At 44.7% G+C, this 19659-nt stretch overlaps 1 protein-coding gene across 15 annotated transcripts in view; it reads left to right on the top strand.

Annotated features, from left to right (window-relative positions):
- The window catches only part of PPP1R12B (protein phosphatase 1 regulatory subunit 12B), a 158774-nt gene that overhangs the window by 67194 nt on the left and 71921 nt on the right, over positions 1 to 19659 (top strand). For all 15 annotated transcript variants that reach the window (XM_060231148.1, XM_060231140.1, XM_060231141.1 and 12 more), the window contains 5 exons: positions 7319 to 7409; positions 8427 to 8624; positions 9546 to 9726; positions 10560 to 10672; positions 11711 to 11752. In XM_060231148.1, the coding sequence (XP_060087131.1) occupies positions 7319 to 7409; positions 8427 to 8624; positions 9546 to 9726; positions 10560 to 10672; positions 11711 to 11752 (625 nt within the window). The remainder of the gene's footprint in view (positions 1 to 7318; positions 7410 to 8426; positions 8625 to 9545; positions 9727 to 10559; positions 10673 to 11710; positions 11753 to 19659) is intronic.

Below are 19659 nucleotides of genomic sequence, written 5' to 3'. Positions count from 1 at the left end.
TCATATGTTTGTACTGTAATGAAAGGCAGTACAGTTGCATGATACAGACTTAGTGCTATGTTGGGAAAGAACAGCAAAGGCCTTCATGCACTTAAAGCAGCAAGCAGTCATCCAACACCTGCTGCTGAAAGCTCTTATCAGCCATGCTTTTACAGTTAATCTCTTCGTGATAAAGCTGTCCTTTTATAAAAGAACTGCTAGTTGTGTTGTGATGATGTAGGAGGGGCAGGAATTCTGCTTGCTGTTTGATTTTCCATGTTCAGAAAAGGGAAGGCTGCTGTTACTTTATCTGATATCAAGGTACATTTTTATGTGCAAGAGGTCAGGGTGAGGACTTGTTCTTTACTGATGAAAGTGTGGCTTCCTGTTCAGTTGCAGAGTACTTACAAGGCTTTCGGCTCCTGGATTAATTTCCTGCATAACTCCAAGGTGGGGTTTTAACTTGGACATTCATGGTAGTAAAGAAACAGGAACTGAGGCAGTGAAAGTAGACTTTGATTTGACTGGGCTTACCCTGGGTAGAAGAGCAAAAGCATGAATATGTGTTGAAATGTTCTAGAACAGCAGCTCATACCTTTCAATGTGACTGAATCCACAGGTAACTCTTCTAATTTCTGCATTTAATTTTGTTCTTGTCTCATGAATTTGTATGATTTCCGGTTTAGGTTTAAGAAGATCTTCCATTAACAGCAAGATCTGCAGTATTGTCTTTTCTTGGATTATATTTTTCACTGAAGACAGATAGCTCAATTTAAAAAAAAAAACCCTTTTCTTGCCTATTGAAAAACTCTGTAAATGAGAATGAGCTATGAATGGCGTAATCTGGGTAGGGTTATGTTTCCTATTCTCTTGTTCCATTCTTTCAGCAGTTTAATAAACTGAGTAACAATTATTTTTATGAAGTAGCTCAATGTATCATGTAAACATGCTGAAAAGTTGGTGAAATATTGTCAGAGTCATTTAACAGCTAAAGCCTGATGTGGTTAACATGTAGCCCCTGCAAAAGAAATGGGTCTTTTATTTCACTCCACATGGTGGCAGCAGATTATCTGTTGTGCTCCCTTTAGTTTCTACTTGGGAGGGCATGCTGTTTTGTAAGAAAAAAAGCGTGTGGAGTGTATAAATAATATTAGGTCAAGTCGCAATTTCCTGATTGCTAAAATCAGTTTACCAACAATTCTTTGTAAATTACCTTGGGAGGAGCTGCTTTCTATGAATGCAAATGTGAGAGAAACACTGTTATTGTGACTGGCGCTTTTTGGATCCATTGAGTTTTTACATATAAAAAAAACTGAAAAACATACTGAGATTCTACCTAACACTGATCTGTCTCTGATATACTCAAATTATAAAGTTTGCGCTGTAACATGGTAGAATTCTTATAGATCTGTGAATTCTGATGAATGTAAGTGTAGTTGTACAAAGAGTGTTCAAAATTAGAAAACCAGTAACTCAAAACACAGGAGAGTCCCTCCCTCAAAAAAAAGAGGCAGTATTAAAAATATATAATTAGTGGATTACACCATTCAAAATACAAAAATAAAAAGAAGAGAAGATGAGATGAGATGAGATGAACCATCAAAGGCTAGAGCAAATCACATTTCCACGTCCGCGAGGGAATGGATCATAAGGTTGTAGTTGACCGTGCCAAATGCTGCCATTAGATCGAATAACAGCAGCAGCAGTGATGGCCCGCCTCAAATCCAGTTGTCTGTTTCAGTATAATTGAACTCTCTTCCAGGGAGGTCATTTGGGCATCTCAATTACCCTTTCAGTCTCTGTAGCATTGCTTGCATTACTTATTAGTTCATATCAGATTGGTGATTACAATATGCCTTATATGCATTGTAATGTGGGGGGGGGGGCACATCAGTAAGGCTATAATTCATTTTATTTGATTTATATATATTTTAGCTCTGGTTTTAATTTAACTTGGACAGCTAAAATTCATAACGTAATTGAGCATTTGGATTAATTGTGGGTTTATTTACATTTACGGTTTTACCTCCCTCCCATTTACAAATCAATTTAACACACATGACCAATTTCACACTAGGGCTTGTTCCAGATGGAGAGCCATTTTGCCCCAGCACTTCTTTGCATTTTTGCACAAGCTGCTGCAGAGCTGTGAGTTGGTGCGCCGCTTTCCCACAGCAAGCAGAAACCGCTTGTAAGAGAATCTTGCTTGCTGCAGGAAAGCAGTGCCAACTTGCAGCTCCACAGCGGCTTGTGCGAAAACAGAGCGAAGCTCCAAGGGCAAAATGGCTCTCCACCCGGAACAAGCCTAGTGTGATCAAAGTCTCTCATACAATCACCTGACAAAACTGAATTACAGCTTTGAAACCACCTGCTTTGCATATTATTGTATTGGTAATAGTGTCAATTCATTAATTAATTGTATGAAATTAATCTTTAGAAATGAAAAGTTTTTAAATGGGGTTAAAAGCATATCACAGCCTCTACCCTGTTCCCTTCCCACACCTTATTTATCTTTTTTTCTTAAGCTAACCCCTTCCCCCACACTCTGTAATTTTGCTGTAGGGAAAGTCCAATCCAATGATCATTTAGATTGTCTTAAACTGGAAGAGATTTTGAAAAATTCAAAGTGACTAGAATCGTTCACAGTATTTGAAATATTTCAGTATTTGAAATAAAACAAAAGTATTATGAATACTGGCTGTAGCCAAGGAGAGATGCCCTATCCTTCCAGTGACGGTTGCCCATGAGTAGTTGCTGAGCAGTAGAAGTTGAAACTGCTCACATTGACCCTAGGAGTAGCCATAAGACCATTTGAGTGCTGCTGTTAAATTCATTATCTTAGCCCACACTGCAGTGCTCCCAAACTACTGCATTTTTAAAAAACATAAAATTGGCAGTGGTGAACAAGACCAGTGATCCATCTAATCCATTCTGTTTCACACAGTGGCCAATCAACAAACTCTGCAGAGAGGCCTAACCTCTGAGTGGATTCTGCAACTCCAAGATGATCATTCCAAGGGTCAGAAAGAGCTTCAGGAAGGAGAGGAACATTGGAAAGCTCTGAGTGCCTTCCATGCAGTGACAGTAGGATACTGGCCATTGTTTTAAGAAAGCTGAACACGTTAAAGTTTTCTCCTAGAAATGTGTTGAATCTTTGCTATATCTTTCAACTCAATAGGATAAGAGTCCTAGTATATTTACAGAAATCTAGTATTTGTGACTTCTTTATGCTGTTTCAGCATTTGCCAGCCGAATTTTGTTTATAGTGTTTTATGTTTACGTGCTTATCTTATGTGGGGGGGGGGAAATTATCCAAAGAAGCAGGCCTTTTGTATATCCTTTTATGTACAATTGGCAAGGTTAATTCACCCTGCCTGTTTATTGATTTGTGTTCTGGTGCATAAAAAATGCATTTGTTTAATGGATCGGGTTTTGGAAGCTGATCATCACTGCTTATGCCTTCTTCTAGAAGCTTGTGGTCATTGTGTTAGCAAATGCAAAATGCTGCCCTCCCCCTCATGCTTGCAATATAACACTGCCGATTCAAGCTTCTGCCAGTTCCCAAAGATGACTGTACTGAAGCTGCAGTCCCTTTGGAGAACAAAAGTGTGCAGCTTTTGTTCTCCAAGTACATCTTCACCTTCAAGCAGCTATGGAGGTCTGCATTAAGAGGTATGCTGTATTTGTCTCGTATTTCACAGAGTCAACTTGCACGGCACAGTATTTCTGCTAAGATAAGAATACCATAGTTCTCACAGACCATTTCTTGAACATGCTTGATTGTTTACTTGCTAAAATTATTCTGAGCTGACAATAAACATATCTGAAGTTTCTTCAGAATTTAGGGAAATGGCAGCTTTTCAGTGAGAGAACCAGTAGGCCTGTATAGTTGTCAGATGGATAAATTTATTTACTTTTAGAAATCCATTCTCGTAATCTTAGTGTATTAAGGGAAGTTATTTCTATCTCATGAGAATGCTTCAGAGTTAAATTTACAGGAAAGGTAGCTTGGTGTTGTGAACACTGGGATTTTAGCAGAACACAATTATATGAGGTTAGTTCAATGTGGGACAATATGGTAACTCAAAAGGGACTATAGAACAGTGATGGTTCATCTGAATGCAGAAGGTCCCAGGTTCAATCATTGGCATATCCAATCTGATAAAAAGATCAGGTAGTAGGTAAAGTGAAAGGCTTCTTCCTAAAGCACTGGAGAACCACTGCCAATCAGAGTAACATACTGACCAAAATAGACTAATGATCTGACTCAGTATAAGGCAGCCTCCTGTGAAACATATTGATACTAGAAGTTTTATTTGAATTGTTTATTTGAATTTTTTTGAAGGTTTTGTTTGAATTGCAAGAACAATTCAACTTTGGTGACTTAAGAATTACATCTGCAGTGCGTTTTTATGCAAATTCTTCAAATTAAATGCATATTTGTGATATTTTAATTTTGATATCCAAAAGTAAGCAGAATGAAACAAAGTTTTAACATATAGTTTAACTTTATTTATTGATGACAATATGATCATATTTTCTGTGACATTTCAGAAGCTTTATCTGCCTTCTCAACACAGAATGCCCCTTTCTTAGGTGTCCCTCAGCTGAGTTAGTAATTTGCCTGCTTTACTGTTGCTGACCTCTCCTTGTAACTATGGACATGAATTCAAAATTTTAATTCAGTTGTTGCTTTTTGTGTTACCTCTTCATATAAGGCATAGGTTGTATAGGCAGCTAAGCCATGGAAAATAGTTGACAAATGACTGTCTTCTTGAAATTACTTAGTTAAAATGAATTGTAAAATAGGTTGCCAGTGTAATGCTAATAATGAAAGGAATTGTCTCTTCCTTATCTATGGGCTGGAATATTTAATATGACTTTATAATCAAGTATTAGTACTTTAGGTAATACTAGTGCCTACAAGACTGTGGAATTTAGTCTTGGTATTTGTGCTCTTTAAGTATAACACGTGAATTTTGTAGTTAATACAAATGCATTGATGTAATGGTGATTACAATAGCAAATCATTTTTAAAAGGTGTAAGTCATGTATGTCTGATTTTTAAAAAGAGGGTTGGATTTTATGGTATGTCTCCTGAAAACCACAATCCCCCAGCATGTGGTGCCATGTGGGAGTGAAGGCCAAGCAGCACATTTTGCTCCACATGGCACCCATTGCCAAAACCTACTTAAAGGGAACATTCCTTTTAAGTCACTTTTGCATGCAGGCATTGCTTGAGAGTAGAGGTCAAGCAGCTCACTGATTAAAGCAATTTAAAGGGAACATTCCCTTTATATGGGTATTGCAAGTGGATGCTACTTGGGAGTGGGCATGTTTCCTTTAAATCACTTTTGCAAATAGGCATCGCACAGGAGTGGAGGCCAAGCATCAAAATTTGCTGCTTGGACTCCACTCCCGCATGGCACCTGCTTTCAAAACCCATTTAAAAGAAATGTTCTTTTTAAATGGATTTTTGAAGATTTCTTTCTCTGCCTTCCATTCTGCTGGCCTTGGAAAGCCACTGCCAGCAGAAAGGAGGCAGGGAAGATCCATGAATCCCACAAACTCAGACTGATTTGCAAAGCAGGGAGGTTTGTTGTGGTTCCTGAAATTCCATTTTCCCAGTTCGTTCCCTTCCCTAGCGCAGAGCAAAGCTGCTCTTCCATGCTCTTTGTCTGATCAATTCTTAACTGGTGCAAGTCTTTCTGATGGTCTCCTGATATTTTTGCTAATCCTGCAACTACCAGACAGTTATTCTTTCAGCCTAACCCATGTCACATGGGAGTTGTAAGGATAGCATACGATATCTACACTGTGGCCCTTTCTGCACCCCCGTTTCCTTTGCTTTCACTGTGTATCACAATTGGGAGTTTTCACCCCCTTCTACATTCCCCTACACATTCCAACCACATTTTGTTTTTCTTTCTGCATTGATCCCCCCCCCCTTCAGCTCTGAGCCTGCTTTCATTCTGCTCCCCCCTCCCCTCCCCCCCCCAGGCTTCTCAGAGTCCTTTTGTGACAACTTATTCTTTTAGTTTGCTTCCAAGCCTTTAAAAGCATATACATTTCCTTGGACTTTTCCTTCTCCCACTCTTCGCAGGCCAGTTGGTCTCTCCTTATTGGTCAGTTGTGTACCAGGCATGTCTTTTGAAATAGGAGATTAGGAAAGTAATTGCCTTTGTCTGACTTGTTTGCAGAAATAGGTTGGTTAAGATGTAGTGCTGTTAAAAGCAAGGTTGTTGGTTTGATTCCCTTTTTGGGTAATTTTGTTTGTTCCGGCAGAAAAGTTTTCTTTTAAATTGACTCTGACCACAAATATTTCAAACATGAGGATAATGCTGTGGAACCTGCTCTGGAGCATCAGCAGCCTCTTTTTTGCTTTTTTTTTTTTAAGTCTGGTCCATCTCAACATCTGGTCTTCCCCTTTTGTCATCTGATTTCCAAATAACAATGTGGGGGTGAGGGGAGGACTCAGGCTGCAAAGCATTGATATCTCCACTTCCCCCCTCATGAACCTTCTCCATCAAGCAGCTGCACAGCAGCCTCCCCACTGCCACTTGGCCAAGTGGTCAGCATCTTCTCTCACTAAACTTCTAAAGCAGTCCCTTCCAATGGTTGGTTTTCCTCCAGCCATCCTGGATTAGCATTAAACTTCTTGACTACAGATAAGGTGGAGAACACTAATGGTTACCCCACAATAAATTCAGATGGAAGAATCTCCTACTTCAAAAGACATGCCTAGTGTGAAACTAATCAATCAGGAGAGACCAACCTCACAACACTACCCAGGTTTTCTCATTGGTATGCAGAATATATACTCCATAATTATCAACAAAAATCAGAAAGAGAGAGAGAAAGATGCAGAGTTCAGGCACAGCATTCAAAGTAAATCCCAACCAACTTGACCTCAGTAAAAATCAGAAGTAAGCTATAAGCAGAAATGGCCTGTGTTATTCTGAGCTTTTTGGTTGAAGGCAGGGTACAAATGTGATGTCAGTCGCAGCACAACATGACAGCTCTAGAGATTGGTTTGTTTAGCATAACAGGATCAAATCAATATAGCTCATGTTTGTCCACTTTTAAAGGCGCAAGATCTTATCTGAGAGAACCGGGTTTGATTCCCCACTCCTCCACTTGCAGCTACTAGAATGGCCTTGGGTTGGTCATAGCTCTTGCAGAGTTGTCCTTGAAAGGGCAGCTTCTGTGAGAGCTCTCTCAGCCCCACCTACCTCATCTGTTTGTTGTGGGGGAGGAAGGTAAAGGAGATTATGAGCCGTGCTGAGACTCAGAGTGAAGGGTGGGATATAAATCCAATATCATCTTCTTATTGTTTTAGGTCATATTTGACTCCCGTGCGGGATGAAGAAGCAGAATCCCTAAGAAAGGCACGATCCAGACAAGCTCGCCAGACCCGCAGGTCTACGCAGGTGAGAACAGATTCCCGAAAACCTCTTGAAATGGTGTGCTGATGACATAAATTGTGACTAGCATTTGAAGGGGAGGGTTGAGAACTTCTATCACAACTGTGGTGAAAAGGAGAAATCACTTCTCACCACTGACTTTAAGATGCCTGCTTTGAATAAAGAGGACATTTGGATGCATACTTTTGTGGATTCAAGTCATTCCTTCTGAAAGAGGAAGATCGGTTGTAAGCTGTTTGTCAAGGCTCTGGGGGTCTGACAGATTATCTCAAGGAAAGTCTCTGAATGTTCCTTGACTGAAGATATATAATTCAGTGTGAAATATCACTTAAACTTTCTGTGAGCTATTGTTAAATTGTATATGAAGCTTTCTGACACAGTAACCTGTGAATAAGAAAATATTTATCTCAACCAGACTGTAATGTTCCTGTGCTTTTGTAATCTGTTTACCATGCTTGGGGCTACTAATGTGTTTGGTCCATTCTGAGAAGAAAATGGGAAATTCTGCTGATGAGCTTTTAAAATCCTGCTTCAAGAGTCTTAGTGCTCTGGGAAAAAACCTTACCTTACAATAGCGAACTTGCTAACCTACAACCATTAAAATAAAGCCTTGCATATACTACCTTGAATATTACCTTGGAAGGGGAAAGAAAAAGGGAGAAATAGCATACTTAAATTGCTCTGAACATATGAACACATGAAGCTGCCTTCTACTGAATCAGAACTTTGGTCCATCAAAGTCAGTAATGTCTTCTCAGACTGCCAGCGGCTCTCCAGGGTCTCAAGCTGAGGTTTTTCACACCTATTTGCCTGGACCCTTTTTTTGGAGATGCCAGGGATTGAACCTGGGACCTTCTGCTTCCCAAGCAGATGCTCTACCACTGAACCACCATCCCTCCCTCCTCTGAAATTGTAAAACACTATCAAAGACCCATTTTGCAATGGGGCATGCATTTCCATACATTAGGAATAATGTAAAGGACTGCAGGTGTTAAATAAGTATGGGTTTCTTTCCTTCCCTAGGGTGTAACACTGACAGATCTTCAGGAGGCAGAAAGAACCTTCAGCCGATCTCGGACAGAGAGGCAAACTCAGGAACAGCCAAGTGAAAAATCTGAAAGAACTGAAACAACTGAAGAAAGCAGTGAGAAAGGAGATGAGACTTCAGCAAGGGAACCCAGGGAGACTCTCTCACGATGGAGCAGGAACTTGGATGAAGAGGTGAGCAAAACCTGCTGTTCTAACTACTCTTCCCAAAATATTTTTATGGCTTGAGGTGACAATATTCTAAATCCATTTGCCTGGATGTATTGAAAGTATTAGGAAGGAAGTATGGCCAGAACAATTTTTCTTTGTAAATGCACACCTGAACTTCCAGCCATTGCTTTGCTTTCCATTTTCCAAGCAGTTATGAAAATATGTAAACCTTACTAAGAAAATGGTTCATCAATGAAACTGCTGTTCAGATTGAACATTTGGTCTTTCCAAAGAGTCTTAACACTTAAAAATTACGTCTGAAGCTCAAAACATGATATATATTATAAAATGGTTTCAGCTCAAGCAAGTGAAATAATAGAATTATATGCACATATCTAATGTTCTCATATCTTTACAAATCTTAAAGGACATACTTTCTTGTGTTAATTCACTGCTACATAATCTTTTTCTAACCAAAAGCTAATATTTATGGTATATGTACCTGCATCCTACCTATTTGAACAGTTCCAGTTACATTCAAATTGAATTTCCTGAATATGCCCTTATCTGCACCAGGCTCTGTCATAGAAACAATTGTGAGACTGGAGTGCATGTAAAAGTTGATCATGTTTTAGTAGGGAAAACCGTTGCCATGTGATCATGTTTTGTTTTTAAAAGGTCTTCTGTTTTCTCTCTGAAAGTACAGTTTTGTGCCAAGATAGATTTTAACCCTGGTTTTGATGCTTCCATTATTTCAGCTGTAGTATTCTTCTATATGGAAATATTGATCCTTGCTTTTTGTACCCCACCTAATTAGAATAAAATCTTTGTATAGACTGATGTACTGTTCAGGATCTCTAGCTACAATTGAGAGAATCTTAGTTCTCTTTAGTGTTCCATCAGTTGTCTTAATAACCAATACTTATGCCCATTATTTTCTTGTAGTCTGTCAATCGACGATTGAGATGTCCAGCGCCAGACAAGGCTACAAGCCCCATCTCTCCAACAGTAACTCCTTTTCTTTACTCAAGTTCTCATGTGCCCAGAACAAGTAGATCTGTAGCTTCGGACTCGCTGAGCCCAGCAGACTTCCAAAGCACATCTGTCGGCGACATGGAGAAAAATGGTATTTGCCATGAAATTATTCCAATCATTTAGGTCAGTTTCTGTATGGAGTAGCCGATGTAATGGAGGAGAGGACAACCATCTATGCTGCTCTGAACTCCTTGGAAGAAAGGCAGGATAACAGATTTTATATCACTCTAGTGAGGAGAAATATATATATATACACACAAACACACACACAGTAAGTCAAAGAAGTGAGTACACCCCCTCACATTTTGTAAATATTTAAGTATATCTTTTCATGTGACAACCATGAAGAAATGACACTTGGCTACAATGTAAAGTAGTGAGTCTACAGCATGTATAACAGCATGTAAATATGCTGTCCCCTCAACACACAGCCATTAATGTCTAAACTACTGGCAACACAAGTGAGTACACCCCTAAGTGATAATGTCCAAATGGGGCCCAAAATGTCAATGTTTTGTGTGGCCACCATTATTTTCCAGCACTGCCTTAACCCTCTTGGGCATAGAATTCACCAGAGCTTCACAGGTTGCCACTGGAGTCCTCTTCCACTCCTCCATGACAACGTCACGTAGCTGGTGGATGTTAGAGACCTTGTGCACCTCCACCTTCTGTTTCAGGATGCCGCACAGATGCTCAATAGGGTTTAGGTCTGGAGACATGCTTGGCCAGTCCATCACCTTTACCCTCAGCTTCTTTAGCAAGGCAGTGGTCATTTTGGAGGTGTGTTTGGGGTCGTTATCATGTTGGAATACTGCCCTGCGACCCAGAATAATTCACGCACCATTTCATCTAAACTTATTTTGTATTTCTAGTAGGCTAATTTACCTGGGTGTTTTAATGCTAGGACTATATTTCTTTGAACAGAATATGAACATGAGGATTTGGATGACAGGTCTTCAAACAAGCAGTCAGTTTGGGAGAGGCGGCGACCGAAAGAGAGGCGAAGAGGCACAGGAATCTCTTTTTTTACAAAGGAAGTAAGTAACACCTGGAGAAAGGTGGAAAATGAAATCCCAATCTCTTGATGCACCAGTGTTCCTTCTTTGTTTCCTGCATTGATCTTATTAATTATTCCTTGCAGGGCTTATTTTGTAGCAGGAATTCCCTTGCATATTAGGCTACACACCCCTGATGTAGCCAATCCTCCAAGAGCTTAAAGGGCTCTTAGTACAAGGGCTACTGTAAACTCCAGGAGGATTGGCTACATCAGGAGGTGTGGCCTAATATGCAAAGGAATTCCTGCTACAAAAAAGTCCTGATTTCCTGAAATTCAGGATTTTATTTCTTTACCATGACATTAGATTGGGGAAAGTGACCCTGGTATCAGAAGAAAATTAAATTATTTACAAAAGGCAGGGGTACAATAAAGTGAAGTGTGTTTGGTTTTTCTTAGCATGAACTTTTAAAAATTATGTTAATTGGAAATCTAGCAAATGGAGTTTGTGTGTTTTAAATTTAGTCTTATTTCTGCTTTTCTGTGGCTTTAGCAGAAAGTATTAGAAAAATATTTTCAAATCCAATATTTTCAGGGGTGTGTGGTTTCCTTAAAGGAGTATCATTTGTCTTTTAAGAAATAAAGGAAGATCAGTTAGTTCAAGTGCCTATGTTGCCATGATACAGCAAATTGCAGTTTGAGGGCTTCTGCAACCTGGAAACCTTCAGTCATGCTCTCCACTCAAGAAAGAAAAGGAAGGGAGAGAGAAAGAAAGAAAGAAAGAGAGAAAGAAAGAAGCGAGCACAGGAGAATAGCAACCAGACAGGTTTGACTCATCTCAAGTAAACCTCTGTTCCTGGTGTCATATTGTAGCTATATTCAGCCACAGAAGTTGCTTAAGAAATTCATACTGTGCTTAGTTTTCTGTCTTTTATATAAAGACAGTCTTATTTGCCTCAGTGGTTATCTATAAATACTTTTTCTAGTTATCTAAATTTTTCCTACCAGTAATATCCCAGGAAACCAATGCTAGCATATTAACTGTTCATGGTATAATCTGATTTCCCCCTTTTCTAACTAGGATGAAGAAATGGGTGATACTGAGGAAGTAAAGGAGCCTAGGGTAAGTGAGAGTATCCATAGTTTTATCTTTTCACATGTTTGTTCATATAAACCTTTTGATTTGAGTTAGTTGGTTTCAGTTCTTCTCATAGCACTATCATTCTAAAGTTAAAATGACTGAAAACAGCATTTTTGAGTCAGTGTCATTCTAAAAACACTTTAAGATGTGTTCCTGAATCAATTTACATGCCTACTCATTTTCTCTCTCTCTTTCATTATCATTGGTATTTGTTATATTACCAGAATTATCACTAAATATTTTCTCCTGGAACCGTAACAGCAAGAATCTGAATTTGGCTTGTAATCAGTTTATTTTCCAGTATTTGCTCTGCATAATACTTCCTTGGACAACAGCAAGAGTCCAAGAATGGTTAAAGCTGGGTTACTGGACCCAGATATTTATCTCATCAGTTTGTGTTAAAAAAAGAATTCAATTTCAATCCATGTTTGGATGCCATGCATACACACACACAGTCATTCACTCACTATCCAAAACTTCTTCCTGGAGACCAAACCCTATGAGAAAAGGCTGCAAGACTTGGGAATGTTAAGTCTGGAGAAGAGGTGGTTGAGGGGGGGATATGATTGCTCTCTAAGTGTTTGAAGGGCTGTCACTTAGAGGAGGGCAGGGAGCTGTTCCTCTTGGCAGCAGAGGAGAGGACTGGTAATAATGGGTTTAAATTAAGGGTTGGAAAGTATCAACTGGATATTAGCTAAAAAAAAACTTTTTTACACTAAGAGTAGTTCTACAGTTGAATCAGCTACCCAGGGAGGTGGTAAGCTCCCCCTCCCTGGTAGTCTTTAAGCAGTGGCTAGACAAACTCTTGTCAGGGATGCTCTAGGCCAGGGTGACCAAATTTTAGCTCAGGAGCCACATGTGACTCTTTCACACATATTGTGTGGCTCTCGAAGCCCTGCTACCCCATCAGCTGGCTTGAGAAGTCATTTAAATCACTTCTCCAAGCCAAGCCAGCTACCTACTTGGAGAATGCATTTAAAGTTAAAGTTAATTTGCTTTCCCTCGCTCCCTCCCTCAAACATCTGATATTTAATCTTCTTCGTGGTCTCTGTGCATCACACTTGTGGGAGTAGGCGCCAGTGCCGATCTCGATCGGTAAACTTCAAAAGCTGTGGATTTCCGCGCCGCCGGCCCAGTGCGCATGCCCCGAGGCCCCACTGCGCACGCCCACTGGGACGGCCGCGGACATCCCGCCAGTTCTCTTTTGACCGCCGCGCTGATCGGTTGATCTCTCTGCCACGGTCGGTGAACTTTTCGTTTCCATTCGGAAATTATATAGTTAGCTGTACATAGTTTTAGTATTGTTAGTTAGTGTAGATAGAGTAGATTTTTTTCCTATTGTTGCGGGAGAGCGGGTTTTTGTTTCCCGCCCTTCGGGGGGGACCCCTCTCCCTTTTTCTTTCTTCCCGCCTTGCCTTTCCTCGTATGGAAAGAAAGTGGGGATTTTTTTGCTGCTCCGCGTGCAGGAGTAAGATCGCCCCACCAGACGGGCACTCCCTGTGTTTATTGTGCCTGGGAGAGCGGCACAGGCCGGATTCCTGTTCCCATTGTGCCAAGTTTTCTAAGCAGTCGTGAAAAAACAGAGCGGCACGACTCGCGGCGGCCCTGATGGAGCGAGCACTTTCCCCGCGAACCGAACAGGCCGAGTCATCGGCAGGCCAGGAGGCCCCACCACTGTCAACGCCAGTCGATACCGGGCGGGCTAACATCGATACCGACCGTCCTCGGAAACGATCCGGTTCGGTAGCCGCCTCGGAGTCCTCGGTGCCGATCAAAAGGCCCAAGGAGGACAAAGGGATGCCTTCCGGAAAGAAGCTGCACAAGAAGTCTGAGAAGCCCAAACGCATATCGGCTACCCAGTCTTCTCCGGCATCCCCGGTCGACCCGACCGCACCGGTCGTCCCGCCACTGAAGCTCTTTGCCTCTCCTATCCGGCAGCCGAGCTCGCAACTGGCATCGATGCCGACTCAACTCATCGTTTCCGATTCGGACTCAGAGATCGAGTCGGCACAGCGTGTCGGTACCAGGAGTAGTCCACTCGACAGATCGACCTCCCAGCCTCGAAGCTCCCCTGCTCGACACCGACATAATCGTCGGGACCGATCTTCCAGCAGCCACTCTCCTCGCTGTCGGGAAGAAAAGCGCTCGCCACGAAGCCAGCCGGCCCAGATCCCCTGGGACCAGAGACAGTGGCAATACCTTTATGGGGCCTACCCCATGCAACCCCCCTTTCCGTGGCTTCAACAACGCCAGAAGGATTGGGACCAAGCCTCCGAGACCTCGTATCGATCCCGAACGTCTCACAGGACGCAGAGGGATGCCCCGTCGGCGTCGGCATCGAAACCTCCTGAGCTGCACCGGTCGGCCCAGAAAGCACCAAGCACCCCGTCTGTGAAGGAGCTTACACCAGTGGCCCCGCAGCTGCCCCCTCGGCACCAATCTGAGCTCTCCGATTCGCCAGAGGTATCCTCCAGGTCTCTTGACAACTCTTCACCCGAAAGGGAGGTCTCCTCCGGTGGCGAACCCTCCCCCCCGGGGAAAACATCTGAGGAGCAGCCAATATCACCTGCAGAGGACCTAAAGTCTTATGGTGATCTCATAAAGAGAATGGCTCAGACTCTTTCGCTCACTACAGTCCAGCCACAACCTACAGTAACAGACACTGTCTTCGACATAGTCCAACAAGACACATCCACAGCGGTGGCTCTACCCTTGACGAATGTCATGCTCCAAACTGCCAAGGCCTCCTGGGACAAGCCTGCTTCCACGCCTGTCTCCTCACGCAGGCTGGATCATATGTATAGAATCCAGGAAGCTTCGGCAGAATTTTTATATGTCCACCCTAAACCCAATTCGGTGGTCGTATCGTCGTCCTTCAAGGCGCGAAAGACACATTCCACTCCACCGGACAAAGAGGGCAGAAAATTGGATGCCATGGGTAGACGTCTGTATTCGGCGGGCTCCCTGGGCGTGAAAATCGCCAACTATGCGGCATGCTATGGCCGCTACCAATATGCACTCTGGGACCAGGTCTCCACTATAATGGCCACCCTTCCCGAGCAAAGCCGCAACGCTCTAAAGAAGTTGCAGAAGGAAGGCATGATCCTGGCTAAGCAACAGTTAAACTCGGCCAGGCATTCAGGTGACACCTGCGCGAAGGCCCTAACAATGGCTATCTCTCTACGCAGGCACTCGTGGCTAAGATCTACGGCGCTCCAACCCGACACACAAGCGTATGTCGAAGATCTGCCATTTGACGGAGCGGGTTTATTTAGTTCTACGACTGATTCAGCCCTCCAGGAGCTGGATAAAAGCATCAAAACGTCCAGAAACCTGGGGGTATCTGGACCACGTCCTCAACCTAAGCATCAGTGGCCTAAAACCTGGCAGAAGAAGCCATACACCAAGTTGCCAGAGAGGCAGTGGCGATCAAAGTCGGCCTCCTTTACCTGCCCTTCCTACCAGTCGAAGCCCAAGTACTCTCCCCCTTCCACCCAGACGTCCCACCAGAAGGGGGCGAAGCAAGGCAAACAGGGTCTTTGACTTCCTCCCGGACATTCTTGGCCCGCCGGACTTGGACTCTATCCGCCTTGCCAAATTTTTCCCTGCCTGGTCCCGTATTACCTCGGACCGGTGGGTCTTGTCAATAATCCGGCTGGGTTATTGTATAGAATTCCTCCACCCCCCGTGTACCCCGAGGTTCGTTTCCACTGCACCATCGCAAACTCTCTGCGAGGAGGTCCAGTCGCTCCTCCAGAAGCAAGCCATCCAGAAGGTCCCTACGGACCAGGAAGGTCGGGGATTCTACTCCCGTTATTTTGCGGTCCCCAAACGGGATGGGGGCCTCCGGCCGATCATGGACTTGAGGGCGCTGAATGTCTTTGTGAGGTGCGACAAATTCAGAATGACATCGCTCCCATACATCCTTCCCCTCCTGGGCAATGGGGATTGGATGGCGACCCTCGACCTAAAAGACGCGTACTTCCATGTCTCAATTCATCCCAGACATCGGAAGTACCTACGCTTCGCAGTCGGGGGCGACCATTACCAGTACCGGGCTCTACCGTTCGGCCTCTGTACGGCCCCAAGGGTATTCACCAAGACCATGGTGGTCATTGCTGCTCACTTGCGGCTGCAAGGTCGACACTTTTCCCATACATAGACGATTGGCTCCTGGTGGCGGAGTCGAGGGAGAAGTTACTGCGGCACATTTCCATCACCCTGGCCTTGGTGGACGATCTGGGGCTCCAGATCAATCTAAAAAAGTCCAACCTGGTGCCTTCTCAGAAGGTACAATTCATCAGAGCGATCCTCGACACTCGAGTGTGCAAGGCGTTTCTCCCTCCAGACAGAGCAGACGCCATTGTGCAGCTGGTGTCCTCTCTCCAACAGAACCCGACTGTCCCTGCAAGGACGCTGCAGCGGCTCCTGGGACTTATGGCGGCGACTACTTCTGTCCTCACGTTTGCGAGGCTCAGGATGCAGCCCCTGCAGCTTTGGTTCCTTCGGAACTTCAGGTGCAACGTCGAGAAGCCATCCCGGTTGCTGACGGTGCCTGTAGAGATCCTGTCGTCCCTCTCCTGGTGGAGCCTGAAGAGTCGCCTAACCGAAGGGGCGCCCTTCCACAAGCCGGAACCGGTCCTGACGCTCACCACGGATGCCTCTCTCTGGGGTTGGGGGGCTCACACGGGGGGCCTATGTGTGGGGGACCGTTGGCCGAGCCATCATGCCCACCAGCACATAAACTTCCTGGAGCTACTGGCCATCTTCCACGCGCTTCGCTCTTTCCAACCTCTTCTGGAGGGTCGGTCGGTGGCCGTGATGACAGACAATACCATGGCAATGGCCTATATCAATCGCCAAGGGGGCACGGTGTCCAGGAGGCTCTGCCAGCTGGCCTCCCTGATATGGGAAACGTGCATCTCCGTAGGGATTTTCCTTCGAGCGACCCACCTTCCGGGGGACAGGAACGTTCAGGCGGATTTTCTGAGTCGAGGTGGAGCTCTCCTCCACGAGTGGGAGCTCAACTGGGAGTTCCTGAGACCACTCTTCAGCCGGTGGGGGACCCCGGACCTGGACGTTTTCGCTACAAGGCAAAACGCAAAATGCCGCCTCTTTTGCTGCAGGGGGGGCTCGGACCCTCTCTCCTTGGGGGACGGGCTCCTTGTACCGTGGAGGCACCACAGGGTGTATCTGTTCCCTCCTGTACCACTACTCACCAAGGTAGTACAGAAGATAATGAGGGAACGGCCGAAGGGCATTCTAGTAACGCCCTGGTGGCCCCGGCAGCCATGGTTTCCCCTGGTCCTCTGCCTGTCGGGGAGAACTTACCATCATTTTCCCCAGGTGCAGGATCTCCTGCTCTCTCACGAGGGCCAGGTTCTGCACCACGATATCCCGCACCTGCGCCTCACGGCATGGCGTCTGGATCCAGATTCTCTGACAGGACCAAGTTCGTGATCTTGAACTGTAGGAAAACCTCCACGAGACAGTCGTATGCGGCTAAATGGGCCAGGTTCGCCAAATTCGCTACAGACCTCTCTGTGGTCCCCGAGAGGGCGGGCTTATCGGTAATCTTGGACTTCCTAATTACCTTACTGGACGCGGGCCTGCCGCCCTCTTCGGTGCGGGTCTACCTAGCTGCTATCTCGGCAGACACGGGCCGATTGAAGGCTACTCGCCTTTCACGCATCCGGACACTAAACGCTTCCTCAAGGGCATGGCGAGACTGTACCCGGCTGTAAGGGCACCTGCACCTGCGTGGGACCTTCCGCTTGTCCTTAAAGCACTGACAGGGAAGCCGTTTGAGCCAATGGCGACGTGCCCGCCCCACCTCTTGGCCTGGAAGATGGCCTTCCTTGTGGCTATCACCTCAGCGAGGAGGGTGGGGAGCTCGCTGCGCTCAGGTGTGACTCTCCCTATTTACTGTTTTCGCCCGAAGGGGTCACGCTGCGCCCTGATATCACCTTCCTGCCTAAGGTGGTGTCTCCCTTCCACCTTAACTCGGAAATTTACCTGCCGGTTTATTTCCCCTCTCCGGCCAATGACTCCGAGCGACTGCTACACGCCCTAGATGTTAAGAGGGCACTTTCTTTCTACCTGCACCGCACTGGCCCTTCCCGGAAGGATACCAGGCTGTTCGTTTCATACGCAATGTCCTGCTTAGGACAGCGCGTTTCCTCCCAACGCTTATCCAAATGGATTACAGGGACCATCCGACTGTGCTACCTCCTTCGGAAGCGGCCTCTTCCTGGACCACTGCGTGCCCACTCAACCAGGGCGGTGGCTACGTCAGAGGCGTTCATGAAGGGAGTCCCCCTGCAGGATATCTGCAGGGCAGCCACGTGGTCCTCGGCTCACACGTTCGTGACGCACTACGCCTTGGACCTGAGGCACAGACAAGCTTCTTCCGTGGGCCGTGCCGTCTTACAGTCTGTTTCCTCGTGATGGACCGGCGTACCCTCCACCAGGTAGGCCTGAGCTTGTTAATCTCCCACAAGTGTGATGCACAGAGACCACGAAGAAGATAAACAGGTTTCCTACCTGTAACTGATGATCTTCAAGTGGTCATCTGTGCAGTCACACTACCCGCCCGCCTTCCCCGCTGCTGCCGGTCCCTCCGTGGGGCTAACGCGGCGGCCAGAAGGAACTGGCGGGATGTCCGCGGCCGTCCCAGTAAGCGTGCGCAGTGGGGCCTCGGGGCATGCGCACTGGGCCGGCGGCGCGGAAATCCACAGCTTTTGAAGTTTACCGATCGAGATCGGTGCTGGCGCCTACTCCCACAAGTGTGACTGCACAGATGACCACTCGAAGATCATCAGTTACAGGTAGGAAACCTGTTTTTCTCTGTGGCTCTTATGTTAAGCAAGTTTGGCCACCCCTGCTCTAGGCTGATCCTGCCTTGAGCAGGGGGTTGGACTAGATGTCCTGTATGGTCTTTTCCAACTCCATGATTCTATGACACCAGCTAAAAGGGTCCAGTCTAAATTTCTTGCTGCTATCAAGTTACTTGGTGGGTTGGGGTCATGTGAGCAGTTACCCATTGTTTTCACTCCTTTGTGTAGCAAATAAAGTTGTAGGAAATTGTGTTGGCCTGCAGAAAAAAATCCAAAATCAATATTAATGTGAGGCCTTAAAAAAAGGATTAATGAAAATATTATAGAATAGCAAGATTTCCTATTCCCCAGAATTCTGTTGTCAGCTTGTATCTTCAGTAGAGGACCCCCTAAAAGAATTGGAGGTGGAGATGTGATAAATCCCTAGTATGTAGAGTCTAAAGTAGAGTACAGAATATGTTGTGGATTTAATTGAATTTGGTGGTGTTGGCTAGGAAAAAACCTATTAAAAAGACATTCTCTCTCTGAAAATATGAAAGCCAGCAGTTAATCCCATGTCCTGTTGAGAACGATGTTTATATAGTACTTTGGAAACTGACATTTTGCTACTTGTATTATGTATTTCTCCTACTTAACTACGAGCATGAAATACTCTTTAAAATAAGATTCTCAGATTGGGGATTCTCTTAGAACTCCGCCTAGATCTGGCCCTTACTTTCAATCCCCAGGTACCATTAGTGCCACTCATAGTGAGTGGCATTAGGACTTTTTACTAGCTTACCTTGGTGCACCTTGCATCAAATATAAACCTACCCAATTTTTATTATTTCCTGCAGAGGCCCTCATGTCTACAAGTTAAGGGCATAGGCATTGGGGAAAGTTCATTTTCTATGGTAGCCTTGTAGTAATGGAACAGCTTCCACACAGATGTTCATTGTGTTCATTCTTTGGCCTGAGCTTTTAATTAAGTTGCAGCTTCATTTATAGTTTTCTGATTTGTTGCCTACTATTTTCTTGGCTTTTCCTGGTTGATCATTTGGTGGTTTGTTTTAT

This window comes from Heteronotia binoei, chromosome 2 (genome assembly GCF_032191835.1).
Source record: "Heteronotia binoei isolate CCM8104 ecotype False Entrance Well chromosome 2, APGP_CSIRO_Hbin_v1, whole genome shotgun sequence".
NCBI classification, from domain to species: domain Eukaryota; kingdom Metazoa; phylum Chordata; class Lepidosauria; order Squamata; family Gekkonidae; genus Heteronotia; species Heteronotia binoei.
The sequence above is the reverse complement of the archived record's forward strand: the minus strand, read 5'-3'. Positions and strand labels throughout refer to the sequence as shown.